The sequence below is a fragment of the Etheostoma cragini genome, chromosome 5 (genome assembly GCF_013103735.1).
Source record: "Etheostoma cragini isolate CJK2018 chromosome 5, CSU_Ecrag_1.0, whole genome shotgun sequence".
NCBI lineage: Eukaryota > Metazoa > Chordata > Actinopteri > Perciformes > Percidae > Etheostoma > Etheostoma cragini.
This window is the reverse complement of record NC_048411.1, coordinates 17,358,431-17,382,451: the sequence shown is the minus strand read 5'-3', so window position 1 is coordinate 17,382,451 and position 24,021 is coordinate 17,358,431. Positions and strand designations below refer to the sequence as shown.

The 24,021-nt window shown below is 43.5% G+C and overlaps 1 protein-coding gene across 9 annotated transcripts in view; it reads right to left on the bottom strand.

Moving 5' to 3' along the window:
* Positions 1-24,021, bottom strand: part of pbx3b (pre-B-cell leukemia homeobox 3b) — a 60,096-nt gene that overhangs the window by 9,642 nt on the left and 26,433 nt on the right. For 5 of the 9 annotated variants that reach the window (XM_034872049.1, XM_034872057.1, XM_034872050.1 and 2 more), the window contains exons 3-6: positions 3,406-3,647; positions 2,215-2,405; positions 1,073-1,208; positions 6-35 (exon numbers count right to left, since the gene is read on the bottom strand). In XM_034872049.1, the coding sequence (XP_034727940.1) occupies positions 6-35; positions 1,073-1,208; positions 2,215-2,405; positions 3,406-3,647 (599 nt within the window). The remainder of the gene's footprint in view (positions 1-5; positions 36-1,072; positions 1,209-2,214; positions 2,406-3,405; positions 3,648-24,021) is intronic. The other 4 variants (XM_034872051.1, XM_034872053.1, XM_034872058.1 and 1 more) reach the window with 1 other exon arrangement.

Below are 24,021 nucleotides of genomic sequence, written 5' to 3'. Positions count from 1 at the left end.
CATACCTGTGACACTGTGATGGTGCTTCCCACCCCCTGAAGGCAAAAAAGAATGGGCTTTTACAGTATCTGACTCTTCATGACTACACTCAATATACCCCTCAACACCCCCTCCCAACACAGAAAAAAACACTGCAGATTATTGTATAGATGCATGTTTCTGTGATATAGTGTCTCATGAGGACAACCATAGAACAATAGAGTATAAAAAAATGTAGTCACAATCACAGCAGAAAAAGAGAGCACAGGATAATAATACTGTGGGGGGGGGGATATATTGCCTTCAGGTTTATATATAAAGTGGGGAAATTATATTTCAATATTTAATCTTAATTATATCATAATTATGAATCATATCTGTGCTCACCCAGAGCCTGGTTCTGTCTGAGGTTTTTGGCTACTACTGTAAAGGAAGTTTTTTCTCGCCAGTGTTGCACCCAATGCTTGCTCAATGTTTGTTCACTGGGGTGGGGGGGGGGGGGTGAGGATTTGTTGGGTCTTTGTATATTATAGAGTGGGGTCTAGAGTCTATCTGTAAAGGGTCTTGAGATAACTTCTTCTGTGATATGACACTATAAGTAAAATTGAATTCAATTCAATATAGCTGAGAATTAGCAGAGCCCTGTGAGGTTGCTTGAACAGCAAACATACAAATAAATAGCCAGTATCATGTTGAAGCAAAAGACTTTTACTGCTTTTGTTAAAGTAATGGATGATGCCATTTGTCTTCCCAGCTTATGACCTTAGCAACTGACCAGGCAACAGAGAGAGAGCACACATGGTAGATGGGAATGAAGGGGGAAAATGGCAGGGGACCCAGCGTTGGGGCGGCTAAGTAAGGACAGCATAGTGCTTTTGATTGAGGCCAAGATGATATAGGCCTCCCCTCCCTGTGGCCCTGCTCTGACTGACTGGGACCAGCCTTGACTGAAGCATCATTAGGCAGCCACAATGTCAAGGTTAGCTAAAGACATTGTGTCTTGGCGGTGTGACCTACGGTAACCATCCCTCTCGACTTTAGCCTTTTCCCTCCCTGATTACCCACCAGCTACTGTTAAGTGAGCACTACCCACCTGGGAAACTGTGATGCTGCACTTCTTAGCCAGCTCCTCTTTTGCCTCCTCGCTTGGATACGGGTTGCTGAGGTGCGAGTAGAAATATTCGTTCAAGATTTCAGTCGCCTGCTTGCTGAAGTTTCTCCTTTTCCGCCTGAATAGGGAGCACAACCAGAGAAAGGCAGAGCGAGCCTATTAGCAGGACCGGGCATTAACTTATCCATTTGGATCGCACAAATTGCACAATCAATCTCACACATAAATGGGGAAAATAATGAGGAATGGGCTCAAAGGGCCCTCAGGAGCAGAATATGGTGTCCTGCTCCAAGACACACAGAAAAAGAACAGACTCCCACCAATAAAGTCACAAGCACAACCACACATGAACAAACAATCACAGTCACAAAACACATACAATGTTTAATTTGGTCTGTTGGTCTCCCATCTCCAGTCCAAGCGTGTAATGTGTATAGTTTAGTGCAGCGGATGGGTGGGCTTTGTGATGGAGCGCAAAGCCCAGTCGGAGTGCATCTCGGTACATCATAGAAATCACGGCATGCACAGTTGAGCATTGTTCCTGAAGTGCCACAGCCCCGGGGACCTTGAGTAGAAACAAGCAAACTCTAACTAGATCTGGGTCCCCTTCCCTCCCAAGGGCACTACTTATCGTGTTGGTGAGCATTTGCTTATTTTGCCTTGTTTACTGTGCTTGACACAGGCAACGGACATAGCAAAATGTGCTTCCACTTGGCTTGTTAGGCCTCCGCAGAGCACCACAGTGCACCACACTGTTAGTGATTAGAGTAATCCACAACACCTGCTGATGACCTCCCCCTCCATCCATTACACATGACTTGGTCTCCACTTCATTTTGTCTTAACTGTTCTCAGGTGCGGGGGCCTTGATTATCTTGAAAATGGATAATGCATGGAACATGGACATCATTAAAATCATGCATCTCTGCAGTGCTCATACTGTGTGCTTTGCCAGAAAAAAAAGTGAGATGAAAAACCAATGTCCGACCTGCACACAGTCTAAAACATGACCTCGCCCACTGAATTGGTTGAAATAGGTCATACGGAAGCAACACAAGTTTCTAGATATCAAACACACGCACAAACATATATAAAGTATCTGAATACACTGCACGATCCACTGACCTGGCATCAAGGAATCTGGAGCGCAGGATCATGACAGCCTCACAGGTGCTCTGTTTCAGTTGCATCTGGATGGAGCTGAATTTACGGTGGATGATTCCCACCATGCGCTCAATCTCTTTGGGAGAGATGGGCCGCGTGCGAGACTGTTCCCTCAGCAGGTTCATCACATGGGTGGTGAATTCGTTGCATGCCTGCCAAGTGACAAAGAGACAAAAAGTGTAGGCGATGTGAGTTCTGCAAATGTCCCAAGTCACAGCAGTGAACTTAGAAAAGCTCTTTGACTGAGACTCTAAAGTTTTGTACATTTTTCATATTGGAAAAAAATGAGTTCATTACACGCAAGATTTTTCTGTTAAAAGCTTAAATGGAGTGCAATGTTTGTACATTACGTTGATGACATAATAGGTGAAGTCATCTTTGAATATAAATGCAGATTTGCAATTTGGCTTGGCCCTAATGCAGAGCGAATTTAAACAGCTTTTCGTTAAACCAGTAGTTCATACATGATTAATTAGAATAACTCATTTACGTAGTGCACACTTTAGCTCATTACTCTGAGTAAAATTCGTTAAGTATTTACATTTAGATAATTAAAACCTGGAAACACCCTTAAGAAAGATGCATTTACTCCAGGCGAAGTGTTGTGTGCCCCCGCGTACCCACCTCCTCTCTCAGAGAGCCCGGAGTAAATTAGTCTAATTTACCTCACTGGCTTGCTGAGGCATCACTGTTACACCTTCTATTTTCACCCATAATGCCTGTGTTAAATGGCAGGCTCAAAGTGCTAGGTGAAGAAGCTGATCATACTCTCATTTAACACAGATGACTAAGGCTCTCCTTTGGATCTTTTTAATCAGCTTCATCACACTGAATAATACTGGAATTGTTTTTCCCCAAGCTGATAAGACATTCTCCCCTATCATACATATTCTCCACATATTTCTTGCTAATGCTGTCGAAAAGCTGTTCTGGATGTTCTGAAGCAATTAAATACACCTCAATAGGTCAACACTGAAAATTGAAATAGCTGGTAGACACACATGGTTATCTAAACCTTTTGATGGTGAAAAAAGAACTAAATTGATGATATTCTGCTTTTTTCTTGGATTTGAGGAAGAGGAGAAGTGGTATTTCAGGCAACAAGAAATAAACAGACTTCTGGAGCTGTTCAAGGGAGGATCTTAACCTCACCTGTTCGTATTTCTCCAGCTCCGTATGGTAGATCTGTCTGATCTGGGTGAGTTTGGCTCTGTAGTCAGAATGTTCGATGGAGTTGTCGGCCGCTCCGCCAGAGGCCGCAGCTGCAGCCGCGGCTGCAGCGGATCCGCCGCCTTTCTCTGGTCCCGCCACGCCTTCTGCCAGCAGCATGTTGTCTAAACGCATGAGCTGGGGGTCTGGGGGGTCCTCCTCCTGGGCACCACGGATGCTGAGACCTGCAACAACACAAAGCACAGGAACAAAGGACTGAGCTAATGCTTTCCAGGGACAGTAAAACTTGAACAAATAATGCTAATAATGAATTCTCAGATCAACCAGATCAAATATGCCTCCTATGTTGTGAAGAGTGTGATTTCCTTATGTATTAAAACACTCAATCCACAGAGAAATGCACACAGCCCATATTCAGAATGAACTGGGTGCCTCCTGTGTATGTGCTGTGTTTCTGTCGCCCATGTCTATGCCTGTTCTCTTTTATTTACACACTGCGCTGCACACTGTGTGTACGGGAAGGCTGACATGACAGCAACATCCATAAACTGACAAATGCTCAATGGTGAAGTGGCACTTCTACTCTGCGAAAGGATGCTAAACAGAAAACTATACCTCTAGTGAGTGTCTCTGTCTTTGACACAGTGAATACTGGGAACTCCAAAAAAATGTAACCTCATTTTTATTTGCTTATAAGGTTTGAATCTTGTATTATTTTACTATCCTGATTTTGCAATATTCTAAGAAGTCATAAAAATGTGCTGGTGGAGTAAAAATCTACATACGGCGAAATGAGTGCAGAGTCAATTTATGTAAAGTGCTCATTCATGAATTCTGCTTTGGCTCTCAGACCCTGCTGTTTATTTCCTCTGGTTTTCTGTCTCGCCGGTCTGTCAGCGAGTCGTAATCACCCAGCAGATAGCGTACATGCACACCTTGATGCATTGGCAATGCAACCCCAATGCCAGGCTTTACAGAGAATAAACAAACAAAAGAACACTGCTGGAGCAATCCACTCTAATAAGTGGATACAAATGTAGCTCAATGGGCAGTAAATACTGAGTGGCTACTCGAACATTATGATTACCAGAGATGTTTCAATTCAATAATCCCTTCCGCAATTCAGGGATTTTCAACAGCTCATTACAGCTTCATTAAGATATGGCCAGCAACTGGATTCTAAATAAGAAGATTAGTGGCTCTATTGTGTCAGCCAGTAGGCATGCAATCAGAGAAGCCCCTTTACCACGCTTTGACCGACTGACCCTGCACACCACCCCCTGGACGAAATACTACAGAGAAAACCTTTTTCTTCTTTCTGTCTTCCTTATAAATACATTCTTGAGTAAAACAAATTAAGAAATGCACTATATTGTAGCCCCTTCCCTGATGCTTGGTGTTTTGTTCGACTGCAGTGCCGCTGAAAAAACAAATTTGCCTCTATTTATGGATCGGCTGGCTTTGGGTCTTTGAGGTGTAATGGTGTGAGAGGAGTGGATGAATGTGGCTATTTGTGTTGGAGACATTGAGATGCTGGACAAGGCTCTATCAGGCTTGCAGAGCCAAGCCAAGCCATCCATGTGGACAATATGCCGCTGCTCCACTAACCCTCATCCACATCACACTGCATCTGCGCAACTCCACCCAAAGCTCTCGTTCTGGACAGGCTCGGCTGTTTTTATTCCAGTTTGTGCAGCATGAAAACAAAATGGCACATGATTCAAATGTTGACTGACCAGCCTGCATGGCTACATATCTCAACATGCTCTAATAGCTGGTGGTTTGTCTGCCACTACAGCTCATATTTTCCTAATTCAGTATTTACTCCCACTCTCTGATTCAGCTCAAGCTCAGTGGGCTGCACTTTGTGCTGCGGGTGGTGGTAAGTAGGTAGGTATGTTTTTCATGTCAGGTATATTAAATATAACTCTGGGACGCAGCGTACATTTCCACACCAAACCCAGTTGTCACTTTCACTCCACTCACTCTATATCCAGGGAAAAGCAGCTGAGGGGATTTACAGGGCTTTCCAGCTAAATGGGCATAAATCACTGGTTTCTTTCAAGCTAAATAATCACAGGCCATAAAGAGCTACTAGTCTCTTTCCATATATTACCTCAAAGTTCCTGTGTGCAATAATGTGGTCATTCAAGGCAAAGGAAAACAGAGTGAGACATTAGAAAGTGACATGTAATCCTGTTAGTCCACTGACATGCCAAGTGGCTGTGACATTTTTATCATACGTGTCCATTTCTATTTGGGAAATCAGCAGGATAAAAATGATTACTGTGCGGCCCCTAGTAGCAGACGGCCCTGCAGTAGTCCACCAGGGTGTATTTGTGCCACAGCAGCTATGGCTGGCCATTCATAACACACATGTTGGCAGGGATGATGCGTCCGTCTCATATACTAAAGAATTAGAAAAATAAGAAAACATAGCTTACAGAAAAAAAGAAGATGAAAAAAAGGTGCAATATATCTCTGTCTCGCTGTGCACCTTTGTTGGTGGAGCTAAAGATTGCGGATTCACTGTCTAAGCTCGGCATCATCACACGACTTTCACAAAATAGGCTTGAGCAAGATAATATCTTTAATTTGCTGTGTGGTTGACAAATCTGTATAGTAACTTTGCAAAGCCACAGTCACATCCTAGCACTGCCAATGCTGCTTGCCTGCTCAAATCTTTATCCTGTTTTTGTCTGATGATATGGGTATTAAAACAAGTTTGGGCACCCGAGTCGAGCTTTAATCCACCTCCACAGTCAAAGTGGGATTAATTTCAGTGCGAAAGGGAAAGTACGGGAGTCGTGTCACCTTGGTAAAGCCTGCGAGCAGTTGGAACTTAAGAATGAAAAATCTATACATGGTCTGGTTATTTCAAATAACTCTGATGATGCCGGCTCACTTCATTACGTGAACGAATTTAATGATGTAGAAGAACGAGAGAGAGAAAAAAAAATCTGAAATTGTTAAAATAACGCAACATGTCCATAATTTGCCTCATTTGTCATTCAACAATACAGGTGGAGCGGGTGGGACAAAAAGGCACTTGCCTATATGATTGTTCCTCATTTCTCCTCTGTGGCTGAGACAAAAGGAGACACTGTGATTAATCCATCCCTATCAGTCAGGGGCGGCTCCTCTTTTCATTTTTTACAGGTTTCACCGTCAGTATCAGATCCGAGGAAGTAACAAATTTGACACATAAAGACAACACAGCCCTTTTCCCCTCATATACTCTCCCCTGTTCTCTGTTTATAATCATTTCCGGTTCTGGGCTGTTGTCTCGTACATCATTCCCTGCTTGAAGCCCTGACAGTGATCTGAGCACTGCCTCGGGCCGCTCTCCTTTTCCTCCCACCTCTTTTTCCCCCCTGTGCCCTCTTTTATTCTGTGGGCTTAGCTGACCTTTGGCCCGCTGCTTGTTTACTCTCATCACTGAAGTGTGAGCAGGAGAGCCATAAAGGCAGAGCCCTGCTGGGTTAATGTGGCCTGCTGAAGAGGGAAGGATCGGCTCTGGGCTTCTCCACTTCATTCTGCTGCACTGAATGCACTGTCAGATGCCAGACCATACATAAGAATAGCAGTGCATCGTGCAGATAACGCCAGAGATTTGACTTTTGGGCGTATTTTTTGTCACTGAAATTTCACAATGCTTTTCTGTGACATTTTCAAATGTTGCGGCTTCAGAATCTGGTCCTGTCTGTTTACCCGGGTTTGACGATACGCACCGTGTCGCTGTTACTTCCGCCGATGCTTCCAAAAAACATCCTGTTCATCACAAGTAACCCTGATCTCCTGCAGCCCCCCTCTCCTCACCGGCGCTCCCAGTGAAAAGATCCGGCCACGTATATCGACACGCTGTTCGTCTAATTGCATTGATCGGCAAAGGTCTTCCAAAGCTAACTAATCGAAACAGAATTTATTTTCTGTCAATATTTGCAAAGGTCATCTCTCTTAAATCCGCAGAGTAGACGGTGTGAGCAGGGAGGCGGCTCAGAGGAGGAGGGGGAGGGGGAGGAGAACCGTGGCATCTAGCCTGTTACTGAGGCTCGTCCAAGGTGAGCTTTAACTCTAGCTTGGCACTCAGGATCCAAGGCTTCTAATCCACCGTGTTATTAAAACCCTCTGCCAAAGCAGCACACTAGAGACTACAGAGGGCTTAGAGTATCCATTTCACAAAGAGGCCAGTGTCACTGCAGCCGCGTTCCACGTCTCCTTTGACTTCATATCATCTCTTTTGTCGTGGCGCCTGGATCAGTGACTTTCAGCTCCAGGAGCGGGGGGAGCTGGATCAAATTACCATTGGAAATCTTTTGTTCTGACAAATGAAACATAAGCATCCTTTTTCATTGCTGTTCTTAAAGGCTTTTTTAAGCTTGGCCTACATCCACATGGCACAAAAGAATCTGAGAGAATGCCTGCGGGCTCTCTCTCCAGCATGTACAGTAATTAACATGCCATTAACACATTAATACACATTAACTATTCCCAACGTTAATGGCGGAGTAATTACCATACCTGATACCACACTGTGGGGAAGCAAAAGCACATTTGCCACTTTGAGTTTCACTTTCTTTGTTGAGTGAGCTGAAGAGAATCATTTGGGGAAGGTGGCTCATTGAATGCAGTGTTTGCTTTTGCAAATATCTACGCATTTTTACGCAACATAGAGCAGTGCTTTCACACACGTAATGTTGCTGTTCTGAATTCACTACAAACACGCCTGAAAGGAAGAATGTTGTCTTTGAAAGGATTGGCTCCAGGGGTGAGGCTGAAAAACTGGAGGGGACACAGGTGATTAAATGCAGAGTAAATGGCAACAGGGAATGGGCCCTAAACTGGGGAATCCCTGTCTAGAATGATGATGTATTTCCTCCCAGTGCAGTGAGTGATAAGCTAATCAGCCGCGCTGACAGTGAAGTGTTACAGCCCCTCAGTGCTAGGTCAAGACTTCTCCCATCACACACCACCAGCACACACTAAACAGACAGCAGCATGGAGGTGGTGCTGGTGCAGAGTGGCTCTGGTCAGGAAAGAAGATCTCTGTCAGTTCAGGTAGCCTTTGTCTCTTGTCGATGATGATGATGATAATTCCCCCCCCCCCACACACACACACACACACACACACACACCCTTTTTCCTGTGACGTGGGGGGGGGGCTTGTCACTCTCAACCCACTCACCCAAGACATGCTAGGAATGGGGTTGAGTGAAGGGGGTGGGAAAAAGACAACCTAAACAAACATCTTGAAGACATTTTGCCAAGCACACCAAAATTAATCACTGTCCCATGGTGGCACTGACATTTGTGGGAAGTGACACACAACATGAGACTAGAGGGAGAGGATGAAAGGAGAGCGAGGGAGCGAGGGAGGATAGGAGGGCTGGGTAAACAAGAGCCAACGTCACTCGCTGTGCTCGTGTGGGTGTGTGTGCGTGTGTGATGTGTTTATATGTGTGACATGTGAGTTTCCGCTTTGTTTCCTGCCCTCTAAGACTCAATGTGGGCAAATGGCCAAGTGCTGTAGTGATGGCTGACCAGGCCTGGCGGTGGCGGCCGCACGCAGCGGTCGGGGAGACTGGCCAAACGAGTGGACAGGACCTCCGCTACAGATCAGCACACTGACTGACCCTACAGGACACATACAGCATGGGGCTCCAACATAGGGCTCACATGGTTCACATGCTCTGCTAGTCACAGAATGAGCCGCAATCACGGTGGAGTGAAATCTAAGATGAAAATATACTCAGTGGAATAGTCAAAGAATATTTTAATATAAGTGCCGTATGTAGACGTGGACCGCCTGAGACAGTTATTCTGTCTCGTGATTCAATATTTCACTTGATACCCCTATATTGTGTTAGCGTGTTTTGCTTATTTCTTTTTTTTCTGTTTCATTTTATATTTCATGTACTGATGGTCTTTAGCTGCTAGCCTCAATTTGCTGCAAAGGTAGGCTGATTTGTTATTCAGACCGCAAGCAAATAATGCAAATGTGGCACTGAAAGCCACTTATGAAATACCCAAAGGCAACTAATCACTCCTCCTCTCGTTCCAGCCTTTCTGCAGCCTCCTAATTAGAAGATGGAGATTGCATGAAACCAGGTCACACAGCAGGTCTTGTACACACCGATAACCAGGCAAACACGCAGGCAAAACTTCATCCAGACACTAAGCCAAGCATGCATTATTTTAAAGGCTAGAGGTGGAAAAAATAATGTTAGTCACGTTATTAAGCCCATATATTTCACTGTATGCGCCCCCAAAAAAAAGGATTTAGACTTGAAGCACTTTGTGTTATGCACTTGTGTGTTTCTCTGTGCGTGTGTGTGTGTGTTTGTGCGTGTGCATACACTCATGTCTGCATGCATGCGTGTAAAGGCTACATGGCTACATGCACGCATAAACAAAGAAACGGCATTGGTAGCATACAGCGAACCATGATCCACTGCCAGAGAGATTATTCTTTGCAGTGGCATTTCTGCAAGAGAGTTGACAGTCCATCATTTAGATTTTGCAGTGTATCCACGAAAAGGCTGCATTGCCTGAAGCAGAAGGAGCTGCTATTTCCTTCAGTGTCTTTTATAGAAGAAAATTCAGCTCCAAATTGTAAAGGCAGAGTCCTTTGCTAGCTGCGCTAGCGTGTAAGGACTCTGCTACGAGGCAACTGAGGTTATACCAAGACTGCTCTTGACGTGTGGATTCTCTAGGCATCTCTTGGTGAAGACTGCTGAAGCTCACAAAAACACATCCACCTCCAGTGTCGCTTAGTTTGCACGCACCTGGACAAGAGTGCTCTTACTGCAAGAATCCTGAGCCTGATGTCGCAGGTTACTGCTAGGTCTGCACAGTGCAGTGCAAGGACTGCTGTGCAGATCAGGTCGGGGATAAACAACAGCTTGTGACAGAAGCAGGCCAAAGAGGATGTTGAGACATGCAGAGACTTAACAGGCAGCCGGCCTGCCATCCACTCTTTTTCAGCTCTCCTTAGACTCAACACATCACATTGGATCCATCGCAAAGTGTCTCTCAAAGAAACATGGGCATGAATAGAGTCTTGCATTACCATTAGAAAAGAGGGAAATAATTGCAAAGTTTTCAAAGTGACTGAATGACCGCTGGGAGTATAAATCTACCTCATTTTATTTGACCATTGTTTCATTGTACACCTATAGATGACTCTCCAACCATGTTTGTGTTGTACGATACTCCGGCGAACAATGTAGCAAAAAAAGGTTATTTGGTGCTAATTATTCCCAGCATGTACTTTTACACACCATTTAATGAGTTAGACTGGAGGCGTGGCCATGGGCTGTGACTTGCTCGCCCAGTTATCCAAGATGAACAGTGCAATCTCCCTCACGTCACCCCTGTCATGTGCACCAAGTCCCCCTCCACATCCAATTCCCTGCTAGGGCTTCACTGGAGCAGAGACGAGGCGCCACTGAAGCAACACAACAACTCCCGTAGCGTCTCCGCACACCGGCGAGGGAGGGGCGGGCGGGCGTAGGGGGATGGGGGGTAGAGCTGGGAGCTCACCCTCATAATTACAATAATTAACAGTTGCAGATTTAATTGGAAGGGAAGGCATTAACAGGAGGAACATTGTGGTGGCGCGTGCAGAGGGAGCCTTCGCTGCGAGGAGCTATTGTCTTCTCTCTACATAATGGTGCCTTGGCTGCGGTTGGCGAGTGCTGACACGACACAACACATCACAGCCGAGCTGCGGGTTCAGACGGTGGGGCTTGTCAGGACTCAGACTGAAGGCAGATAATTAGGTGCCAGGTTAATGAGAGCACAGGCTCTTGATAGCATTTGGTTACTGTATGTGAACAATTAATGACTTTATTTTTGTGTTTTATTGCCCACTTGAGTGGAAAACATAATACATTATTCACCTCAGGCCTGTGTGTGTGTGTGTGTGTGTGTGTGTGTGTGTGTGTCTGTGTGTGTGTGTATATATGTACAGTATGTGTGTGTGTGTGTGTGTATGGTGTTCGATGGAGTATTAGTAACTCTGGCTAAATAATCAGTTCCATTCAAAACAATGCAGTTTTAGAGTTGGCAGAATGAATTCTCCGTTCAGTCCTGGCTACCGTGCAGTCTGACCTTTTCACAGTGTATTGCCTCGTGTCAAGCAAACATTGAAGTTGCAGGCGCAGGACAACGTAGCCACACAAAAATAAAAATAAAAAAACACACCAGAACAAAGTACCCAAACCCTGTGGCCATAAGTGTTCAGTTAATTCAGCGTATCACATTTCATAATGTATTTGCAAAATTCCATAGCCCCCTCCCTTCCACCCGCCTCAAGAAAAGCCCTGCTTTTATTCGAGAGGATTTATTGGCAATGAATCCACTGAGAGGTCTTCAGACATCCTCTTCTTTAGCCCAACCACTCGACGCCTCCTATTTTGGAGTTAGTTGTTCTCTTGCCTGTGGTGGCCAATTAGAGTGCTATAAGATAAATGGGTACCCACAACTTTGATGTCCATCTTTTTAATAAGCTTTGGTTAAGATGACATCTGTGTGAAAGAGTTCAATATCTTCACAGTGGGAGAGAAAAGAGGTTTATTCTAAAATGAAATATCATCTAAATACTGCAGGAGGTTTATGCTCGGTGTGTGTGTATGTGTGTGAGTGTGTGTGTGTGGGGGGGGTGGGGGGGGTGTGGGGTTGGTTGTGGCTTTGGTGCTGGCATTCATTATCTTCCACTGCAGTTGTGCAGATTAGTCAGCGAAAGATGATTTTTAGAGCCTTCTTGAATCTATGCGTTTACACAACTGGATCAGTTCCCCCTTAAACTGATCTTTTTCAGTATTCGAACATGTTTGCTAGTTTTTTTTTTAATGCACTTTTTAAAATAGAGAAAGCCATTTTATTAGCCTGAATACAAAAACTTGCACAAGCACAAATGATTCAGAGTTGGGAAAATAAAGCTGGAATAGAAGTAAAGTACAGTGTAACAATATCTAAAATGGTGGGATAATAAAATGGTGCATGAGTGTGTATGAATGCAAGGGAGAAAGGGAGGTGGAAAGGGAGAATATATCTAACCTAGCCTGCGGACGTGCTCCTTTATACGTGTGTGTAACTCAGTCAGGAATAATGTAAATGTCTGGAGAGTCTTAAGACTGAGCAGGCCCGTATAAAAGCACCCTGTTTCAGGCTAGTAAAACAAGTCAATAAATACAGCGGAGAAGCCGGTGCTGTCTGCTGCACTCTCCTGAATGAAAACAGAGGTGAACTGCTTATTTTCAGTCTGGCACCAGAGGTTGACAGCGGCATAATGGGCGCTCATACATTCTGACTATCACTCGTCACAAGCTATATCTGTCAACATTACACTCAAGTGCATTTTTGATGTAAAACAAGCGTTCCCTGGGCAGAGTATTTATGACTGGATGTGGTCAGCTCCTAAACAAACTCCACGCTTCTTGCAGCAGCGACTGACAACATTCTGAGGTTTTTTAAAACTTCTCTTACTCCCACTCAATTCATCAGTTTGTCTTTTGTTGTTGATTCTCACGGACAGAACAAACACTGAGCCCCGCCAGGCCCGCCACTTACTGTATGAAAAGGTAGATCCTTTTCCTGCCTGTGCTCCAAATGGGAAGCCCATGACACACAGACTCACACACAAAATGGAAACGCCATTAGGTAGGCAAACACTTCGCTGCGATAACTGGTAACTGATTACAGTGGGAAAGCGCTGCTGTGGTTCCGCTTCTTTTTTTTTTTACACTGTGTCAACACTTTGGGAAAGCAAATATTTCAGTGACTACCCTTGCTGCGCTTTAATCCATATGGCGCATTCTGTTTGTCACTCCCCGAATGGGCTTTTTTCAGAATAGTAAGAACTACTCTTGTAAAAGCAGTGGCTCACCTGCTCCGTGCTACACAATGAATGCACAGAGGTCACACACCGTATCACACTGGGGCCAGCGTCAATCCTTTATTAAATGACCTAGCTATCTCTTTTTTTCTGTCAAACACCGATACGCAGGTTATCTTTTTCATTTATGTAGCGGATTTCCAAGGGGATTATGCATTAAAGATTACGGATGTGTATAACTAACACCTCAGCACAATAAAATGCAATACCTCAGACAGCATGGCTGATGTGTGTAAGGCAAAAGGAGGTGCCATAAAACAAATCTTCAGCAGCCAGAAGCAGACAGGGTTTATTCTCCTCAGACAATACAAGCTGTGACTATACAGAGTGTTTCAGCCCCAAAATACTGTGGTAAGCAATACAAATCCCTTGGACAAAATGAAATGTATTAAACATGTGGATTTCATAAATCTCCCTTTCCTCGGTCTGGGTCAGAGGTATATTCACTGTAGAGCTCAGCAGGCACTTTTCCCTCAGCATTGTTACTCGGAGTCGCAAGTGCTCCGAGTGGTTTCAAAATGAATGTCAGCAAAAGCTGTGTATGGCCAACAGCAGATCCTCACAGTAAAACGGTTTGAATCACTTACCGCTGCTACTTTATAAGAGTATTACAGTGGTGTGGGGATTTTAAAGTCTGCTTTGGAAATTTTACAGCAGGAATAGTGAACTATAAAATCTGCGTTGTACATTTAAATAAATGATCCAAACAGTTGTGTGTAGTTCTCCAGGTTCACTCTGTACAGGGCAGATAGTATCAAAAAATAAGAGCCATTCGGATCTGAGCACAACACTGTTGAACCCCCAACTGGGATGCCTTTAACCTTGAGTAGCATAGCAAAGGTAAAGGCAGCCTTGGGCTATGGGGGGACTGGCTACTACAACTCCCAGTGCCATGCTGTTCCACAGTGGGAGCCCAACATAGCCAGATTGCCAGATAGGCCAGCAGAGGTGCATGGGGCTACAGAGTGGAGCAGGAGCAGATCATTCATCTGCTGCACCGTTCATTTAAGTTGCTCCGTTATTTATTTGTTTTGTTGTCCACAACCATTTTTTTTTTTTCGGTCACCTGGCTGAGGCTAAAAAGGCCACGGCGCGTTTCACCTCGTGGGTGTGCTTGCATCTGCCGGGCGGCTCGTTTGCGGCGACATCCCCGCTAATTATTCTGCCGGCGTGATGGATAATCTCTGATCATTAAAGATCAGAAGAGCTAAGAAAAGATTGGGAGTAATTATCATTGCTCTGTGGTTCCCGCTAATAAGCGAAAGGGGCTTTGGAAAAAAGCAGCAAGTAGCATGGAGACACAATTAAATGCTCTGTCTTTTAAATACTTCACCAACAGGCTGTGTTATTTTGATCCACTTCAAACTTTAAAGCTAGTAAACAAAGTATGAATGATGTATGAATGTTATACATAGCTCTGCCTTGTGAACTGCGGGGGGGGGGGGCTTGGAGAAAAGATGAATAAAGATGAAAGATGAATTAGTGTGTGGAAGGATATTCTTTCCCTCAAGCTCATGTTAGGACTGAGGCAAAACAAAGAATGAAGCCTACAACCTATGAGTCACTTCAACCCCATTCTATAATTCAATAATTTTCGTGACAGCTGACTATTACTTCATCATCGCATAAAGACAGATTTAAAAGTTGTCAAATTAAATATTAAAGAGGGACTGCAGGCAGCGGTGATCTTTGAAAGGAATAACACAGATTGGAGATGAAATGAGGCTACCTATATGCATATTTCATGCCATAGGGTACGAATGCATATATTTTCCTCTGGGCCACCTACTTTGTAATAAAGAAGCGAGTGTATAGATGTGGTAATGCAGCCCAGCGGAAATGATATGAAAGAGAAATTGGTTTACATAATGATGTCAAAAGGAATATGGCTCTGCATGGTCATGCGGAATAAAGATAAGATTCTTCTTTCTCCGTGAGTGAATATTTCGTTAATGGTTTCTTCATTTCCTTAAAGAATAAAGAAGTCAGGCTTTGAATGAACCTTGAATGAGGTTTCTATTGAATGAAGTGAACATTTATCTTTCAATAGCGGAAGAGATCTGTTGAAAACACCCACGTGTGGAGCAGAATACTGAATGTAAAAGCTTTGTCATCTGTTGAAATAAAGGGAAAGTGACAAGTGACAGTTAACGCTATCACATTCTCAGCCAAAAGGAAGGTTTGAAGAGGAGAACAAAGTGGTGAAAAAAATGTGACGCAAAGAGGGTTAAATCTCTATGAAGAACAGAGGCGAGGGTGCATTTCACAAAGTCGGCATCGATTGGCGTAAACAATGACTGAGCAATACACACATAAAAGCATCCTTCCAACAAAGACTTGCATGTAGAATCCATATATCATATCTCACAAACTCATACTGATTTCTCTAGCCTGTTGAATTAGCTGCAGTGACCCTTTTTTATTAACACTGCCCCCCCTAGTATAGATACACCCCAGTGTCCATACACACTTACTCATGCAATAAGCATCATTGTCACAGAGGCTTCCTTTCCAAATGGTTCAGCCTCCACCATCTGCAGGCGTTCCCAGACACACCGCTTTGAGTCTGCCATAATGATGCATGACTAAGTACAGTTAAAGTGTTGCAGTCTGTTGGCAAAAAGCAGTCAAGCACTTTGCTATAGTGTCACTACGGATAAACCATACGGCTGAAGGTTGACGACGGATAAAAGGCAGTGACAGGCCTGGTGATGTGACTCTCTGTGTGTGTGTCTGTGTGTGTGTATATGTGTGTGTATGTGTGTGTGTGTGTGTGTTTGTCTGTGTGTTCTTGTTTAACTATATTTGTGGGGTCCAAAAACTGGGAGTGCAGTATACTTGTGTGGTCCCAACAGCTTTGAAGGGCTGTTTGAGAGTTAAGACTTGGTTTTAGGATTAGGGTTAGAATTAGGTTATGGTTAGGGTCAGTGTAATGGTTAAGGTTAGGCATTTAGTTGTCATAGTAAGGTTAGGGTAAGGGGCTAGGGAATCCATTATGTCAATGACTGGTCCTCACAAAGATAGTGCCATGCAAAGCGTGTGTGTGTGTATGTGTGTGTGTGTGCGTGTGTGCGTGTGTGTGTGTGTTTTACGTATGTCCTAGTGTGGATTAAAATGCGTATGAAAGGTTAGAAAACCATGGCACAGCAGATTTGTTAGTGTACTTAACCAGGATGTGAAATGGGGTTGGACACAGTGAAATGAAATGTTGTGCTGCTGTTAGAAACTGGGACATGTTTTAAAAGTTATTCCGTCTTTCAAAAAGCAGGTTTTCTCCCTCTACTGCTGTGCTATTAGGGGGGATTCATCGACTCATGGATCGCAGATATAGTTTTTCACACACGTTGCTGAAAATTCTTGTTAGCCAGCACGTTATGAAATCTTCAAACACGTTTTTCTTTTCTTAGAATCTGCCTTCTGAAAAGCCTCTTATGTTTGGAATCTTAATGGAGCGCATTAAGCAGAGTGTGTGTTCTCTCGGTTAGGCCAGCTCTAGCAGGGCACTATTTATTTGACCTTGCACATCCAACTCCTTTGGTTAAATTCAGCAATAACCCTCCCGCTAAGCTCTAACCCAGTCTCTCTCCTCATTTCACTGTCTCCTCCACTACTCTTTGGGGTAGGTATTCAGTGTACAGTGAATACAGAGAAGACAAAGAACTCTCCATTATACTGTACTCTGTTCGCCAAAGTCTGAAGTGTCAAAACGCTCTGCAGACTTTGCTGCTGCATTGTCGAGTTCACCGCTGCAGCCGCTTTCATTTAAATGATCTCGAATGCTATTTTATGAAGAACACATTTTAAAGAGAAATTCTCATTTCTGCCTCTGCGTCTGTCACAAACCCTTTTCTCTCCCATCTCCTCCCTGCTCCCTCCCGCCTCACCCGTAGACTGCATAATTGATGCAAATACTGTCACATGTGTCAGGAGTGGAGGCTCTCCTAGTTTACTTCTGTGCTACACTTTATCGGAGAACATTAAGTGGAGAAAGCAGCCTCATGCCACGGGTGGAAAATCAGCTTGTCAGTGGTCTCATTCACGCAGCCATTGCTGCGGGATTGTTTCATCAAGGTGATTGAGAACAAAAAGTGCGGCGGCAAATTCCAGCTTATGTTCAAGGAGGCCTGCCACATACATTATTTATATTTGTTGCCCACCCAGGGTCTCTCCAGCCCTTGGAATACATCATTCCCTAATTCTCAAATCTTTCTTCAGATTTCCTCCTATTTGCGCTACATCCTTTCCACATCAACCACGTCAAACCATTAGGCTTGTACAGCACACGTTTTGTGTGTGTGTGTGTGTGCGTGTGACATAGACCTGAAATTATAGATAGCTGCTTTCAAGAAGTGCTAGGGTCTGATGGGAAAGCTGTAATGGCTGTAGAGTGACTGGAGTGCAGTCGGAGACAGAAACAGGATTTCATTTACAACAACGATACAGGAGGAATTATGTAAAATGGTAACATTCCATGCCATTTAATGAGCCATATTCACTAATGTCTGAGTCTATGGTCTGGCGGTAATAAAACGCAGCGCCTGCCATAGCTTGTCTGCTACACTGTTTCTGTCTATTTTCAGCTCCTGTATGAAACAATGGTGCATAACAGAACAGGCAGACATTTGCAGTTCTTTACAGAGAAAAGACAGAGTAAAGGCGCTTGTCTGCTACCCCCCCCCAGCCCCCCCCCCCAACCCCGCCTCCTCCTCCTTCCTCCCTCCTACCTCCTCCCTCTCCCATGCCCTCCCTGTCCTTTTTTTCAGGCCCTAGTCTGTGCTACAGATTAAGTGACTTGATCCTGCAACCATCTGAAGAATTCAGCTCCACAAAGGGGTCAGGCGAAGGCCAGGGGATAGCCTTACAGGTCCTCCTCCATTAGAAGATCTACAGAGGTGTCGTCAGCAGGGCCCTGCAGGCAACAAAGACGCCTCAAAAGGAGCAGATTGCCAATTGATGTTTATCTCCAGGCTCATTATTAAAACACTCACAGGCTTACGTGTATACTTGGACATCCCATCTCGGAAATTAATGGGAAAAATTGATTAGCTTTGCATGGGCCGTGCACATGTCACACATGATGAGTTGTATTCTTGGACTGTTAAATGGCTGCATCTACGCTCCGAGTAGAATCTTCACAGTTTTTTTTGTTTTTTTTTTCGCAAAACAAGTTCTCGCTTGTGAACTGCGCCAAGTAAAGCTGCAAATGCTGACTGTTACTTTGTTCGGGTGTCTTTTGATATAGACAAACAAATAAAAAATAATAAAAAATACTCCATATTTCCCAGCATTCACAAAGAATATCTGGGGCTCCTCGAAAAAACATTTCAACTGTAATAAGCATTCTCCGCGAGAGTCTAAAGCATTGCAGAGGGCTGCTTTGAAGCTCATACTGTGTTGACTCTTCATATATAGACAGTGCTTGGAAAGCCTGAGCGCCATATCACTGTAACCTCTCAGTGCTTCAGCATTAATAATTAATTGCCAGTGTGAGTAAACACCACTGTAGATAGAAGAATGCCCATAACAGCACACACTCGGCTGCTCCCACTTAAAGCTGTACGCTCAACACATTTAGACTCATCTCCAGATCCATGCTAATGCTGCGCGTAAACTGCATTCTGTCACATTTATCACGGACAAAACAAAACAAATCTAGCAGTTTCTAAATTAAACCAAAAGTTTACTTTGCTGAATTTTGTTAAAAAACCTCCATACTGGGGTTGCATCGGTGGCTCATCTGGTAGAGCATGCGCCCTTATTCAAAGGCTCAGTCATAGCATAGTCAGCTGCCGCAGGTTTGGTTCTGACCTGCGGCCCTTTGCTGCATGTTATTCCCCCTTCCCTCTCCCTTTTCATGTCTACTTAATACAGGACAGGTGTTTCAAACAGGTGGCTCCATCTTTCTTTCTGCAGACTTCCATGGAGGCTATGTACAGTCCGCCCTGATCAGGAGGAGATTCGGAGGCGTTGCTGTTGCGCAGTTACCCTTTAGCTTACAGGCAACATGCTGTGAGTTTAGGGCTAACACAACCTCATTTATATTACTTATAGTGAGGAATGTATGTGCAGGGCCTGTACAAAATGCTGACCTTGTCACTGTTAGCGAGGAGCCTTGCTGGTGTTCAGGTGCTGTAATATCCAAGCGCTCGCTGGTTTCTTGCTTGTGTTATACATAAAGGAGGAGCTAAGGGCCTCTGAGTGCGACAGCAGAGCCGTTGCTTATTGAATTGCTGAGGAACATAACATGGCCATTGAGCTCTGATTAAAAGATTTCATTACATATACACTATGAGTGCATAGCATAGCAAAAGGCCATATCTGGTTGTGAAGAAATGCAATTTATAAAATAATGCAAACTGCAAACACTAATCAATTTACTTATGGTTGTGTTTGCATCACCAATGAGCCTCGCTATAGTATTTGGTGGTGTAATATGAGCGGCTGTTCAGATTTCAGGAGCAAGGAGAGCGTCTTTTATCTTACTATAGATCCTCATTATTTGTAATAGCACTTGCGAAGGCTAAAGAGTAGAGCAGAGCATGTTCTCTTTATTCTGCAGTCACTGACAGACATGGCCAAGCACTACGGGTTAATGTAATATCACAGTTGGATGCCTCCTCAACTCACTTACGTTCCCTGTTAGCTTAAAAAGTCCTTTGGTGGGAAAAAAAAGAAAGATGGAAAGAGAAAGTATGCAATGCATGAAAGGAGGTGACGATTGTGGGAACTGATAATGGCGGAGGGAACCACAAAAGTCTGTGAGTTATTTTAAAACTAATCTTTCACAGGGCCCCATAAGAGAATATGTGTGATCGATTAAAATCACATCACATTTAAATGTTTTCAATCAAGCAACACATTTGTTATAATGTTATAAAATAACGTCGCGCGAAAACAAAAGGCTTAGAAAATTCACATCTGTGATCTCCATAGTCCCACTTTGTCATGGAGAAACGTTAGTCTAAGAATAGAAAAATGGACTGTAAAAAGTCCATGGTTCATCTACTGAGACTGGCATATCAATTAGGATTGTGAATAAGAGTGTAATTGAAAGCAACAGGAGCAGAAAGAAGCGGAAATTCATCAAGGCAAGCATGGAAAAGCACAAATGAGTTCCGAGCGAGACACAGAGAGCCTCGTCCCTATTCTTCTGCTCCGTCTTTGCCTAGAACAGATCCACCTAATCTCTCCCGCCATTACCCAAACAATGAAATCAGCAACCAAACAACTCTGCCGGCTGTAGTTTCCTTTAATAATTCTAAGCAGGCTAATTGTTTTATTAGAGGTACAAATAGATATTTCTTGGAGTGTCCCTCCTTCCAGCCACAGCAGATTCATAAACTCTGTGTTAAGAGCTCATTGGGTGCTAAAGTCTGCAGCCTCAGGGGCCCCAATAAGTGGTAAATCTAGTTTTATAAAAGTAAGAAAAAAGGAGAACCGTGTGTAGCATTCACCAATTACTGTTAGCTCATCAGTCACAAGCCGTTGAAGTGGTTCACTACTTCTTAGTATGTAATCTGGAGCAAACAAGGAAATTTAAGCGCCGGCGAGGTCATAGGTTACACTGCTGGGACATTTATTGTTGGGTTTTATTGGGTGTATTGGTGCTCTGTGCCTGTGATTGCTTTCCAACCCTGGCTTACCACTGAAAGGTTCACTGGTCAGCAGCATCTGTGTCTTCCTATACTCTTATCTCTGCTGGCAAGCAAGGCCTGCCACACAATCCTGCACCACAGCTCCACTGTCACTAAATGGCACGTTCTCTCAGCCCCGGTCCTCCCTTTTCCTAGGCACGGGCTTCTCCAGCTGCAGCCTAATTTCCTGTGACTTGCCTAATTACTGTAATTAAGGATTAATTGCCATTAATTATTCACACATAAGCTCATCGCAAATCATGGGGTAAATGTCTTATGAAAGCTGCCATACAAGCCATGTATAAACACACTAGGATGCTCCAGGCGGCTGAATCGATCACTCAGCCCTCCAGCAAATCTCCACGCCACACTTAGAAAAACAACGATAACTCTCCCCCAAAATCAACAGCCTATCCAGGTGATGGAGGAATCAATTCACATGCTTTATTTGTCTCAGCTGCATTGCGTTGCTTCAAATAGTGCTTCCAGGATCTCTAAGACATGAAGCAGACAGAGAAAAATGTCTATGGAAAGTGCTGTGAAGTTTTGACAAAACATGGTGTAATGTCTCAAAAACACAAGATAATGGCAAGGGAAAAGGAAAAGTAAAGGCTAATTCCATTTTAATCCACTCCTGTAGTCTTATCCTTACAGTTAGCAGCGTACAAATCCATTCAATCTGCAATCACAGCAGAGTGGTGATGGACATGAAACTCTGGGAGAATTTGTCGTGATTTCCTGAAAACTGGTACGGAATCTATTCACAAGGCACTTTGTTTTTTATTGTTTCTCTAAATTCTGGGAAGTCCACTTAAAGCTGAGTGATTGATTTTGGGTCAGGGACAAACATGTCATTAACCCCTGCTCAGAGAGGCTTTTATCTCTTCGAAAAAAGTGGCCGCTGATGTCTGAATCTGGGACCTTCTGGCTTTTAGGTGGGAGAACTAACTCAGACACAGCGTAGGCAAATATTTACCCTTGCCAATACTCTCCCAAGCATTTTTTAGGGAAATAGTTTTTAAGGCTTCCGCATCATAAAATCATAATAATGGCCATAATGTAAATCTGCTGAGTATGAAATGTCTTCCAGGGGCTCGCATGCAAACAGTGTTTAAAAAATGAGACATTTTTACAAGGCTTTAAATCAGCACTGGAGCCATGTGTTGATAGAGAGAGAGAAAAAAAGAAGAAGTAAACTGGAGCTTCACCCCACGTCTGCAAGACCTCACAGTAACGCCATGCACAAACTCCGTTATAATATACAAGACTGACAATTATTTTCTGAATCCTGGTGGGGTCTCTGGAAGCTGCTGCCTCAGCAGAGACTTTGGGCACCACATAACTGCTACTCCATGTCTTATCTTTTTACAAACACAGGCCACTGAGTGAGAGGCGGATGGGATGAGAGGGGACTAATTGTCGGACCAAAGGCAGATGTGGCAGATTAATGCGAGAAACACCTTCATTTTGGGCGCATACGTTTTGTGCGTCTGATTTAAACAGTTATGGTAATGGACCTTCTGGCAGCTCTTTAATGCTCTACACTCTCTTGTAAACAGCCTCTTTGCAAATCCATCATTGAGCCATCCTGCTAACAAAAGAAAAACAACTCCAGGCTGCACAAGAAGAGGGGAACAGATCACACCATTCCACATGAAGACAAGGGGATAACAAGACTTCAGACATGCAGAGGCAGCTTGAGCCAATGCTGGCAGAATTTCTCCTGATCAGCATTATTGCAGCCAGAGTTTAATTTATAGAGCTGAGCCAGTCTGGTTTTATGTGTTTGTTAGATTAATGTGCAGAGCCATGCTTTTTTTTTTTTTTTTTTTTTATATAGTCTTTGATCAAGTTCAGTTTATTGGGATAAACCTGAGGTTCAAGCGGGGTCTGTGATTCCATTTCACTTTCTCCAGCTGTGATTGAGTTTCCTGCCCTTTCCTTATAATTAAACACAAGTTTAAACTGTCAAACCTGTCCTTCAATTATGACGATTCTTATTTTGAACCAACTTCTATGCCTTTTGACTTCGCGACATTGCCTGTAAATCAGCATGTGTTAATTGTTACCTTATGAGCAGCACAGTGCTGTGATAAATGCTACTTTTCAGTAGACACAAGAGAAGTGCCTGATTGCGCTGTGGTGTTAATGTGGAAACGTGTTGTACCGTCAAACGTGTCACCGCGCTGTGTGAGCTACAAGACCCCACAGCCTGTGCAACTTTCTGTGGACCCTGCTGCCCCCACACATTTCACACTCCCACCTCCCTCTGCGTGTCACCTCCCAGTACGCACATGCATCATCGTGTCATTGATGCCTAATTGATACTTCCCTATTTATTGTCACCTTCCCTCTCTTGTCAGCTTACTTGGTTCATCCGTGTCGCTTTGCATTTATGGACTCCCGGCTGCCTTGATCTCGGTAATTAGAGTTTATGTGCTAATTGGTGTAAATACAAAGATGGGAGTTGCAGGGGAACACTTCACACTGCAGCTATAAATTGTGGCTCTCATAAGTGTGGGTTGTAGTGCTGAGGGGATAGAAGTGTCTCTGGGAAACTGATATTTCTATCACCAGCTCTTGTCCTTCTTTACACATTTAAAGCGCAGTACATCTTGGGAAATATTTGGACAGCTTAAGACATCCATGCATGGTCTGGCTTTAAAAGTCTCATTTACTGTCAAATGTTACACATACTATTTCAAGACTAAGTTGTCAACCTAATTGCCAAAACACGGAAGGTGTTTTCATAATGGATTAAATAGTAAAAGGTTATATGGTTCTACATTTTTATCGGAACTTTAACTATTAACATTCAAACAGAGTAATAATCAATCAAACATATGCAGTATGTATTTATATATATATATATATATATATATATATATATATATATATATATATATATATATATATATATATATATATATATACACACACATCATGTTGGTAAGGTTACTACTAAAATGTAATTTTAGTGTAACTATTTAAATTACTTTATCAAATGAATGTAATTTATTATATTTCATTCCTTTTTGATTACTTTTCTAAATTTTTAACAAATGT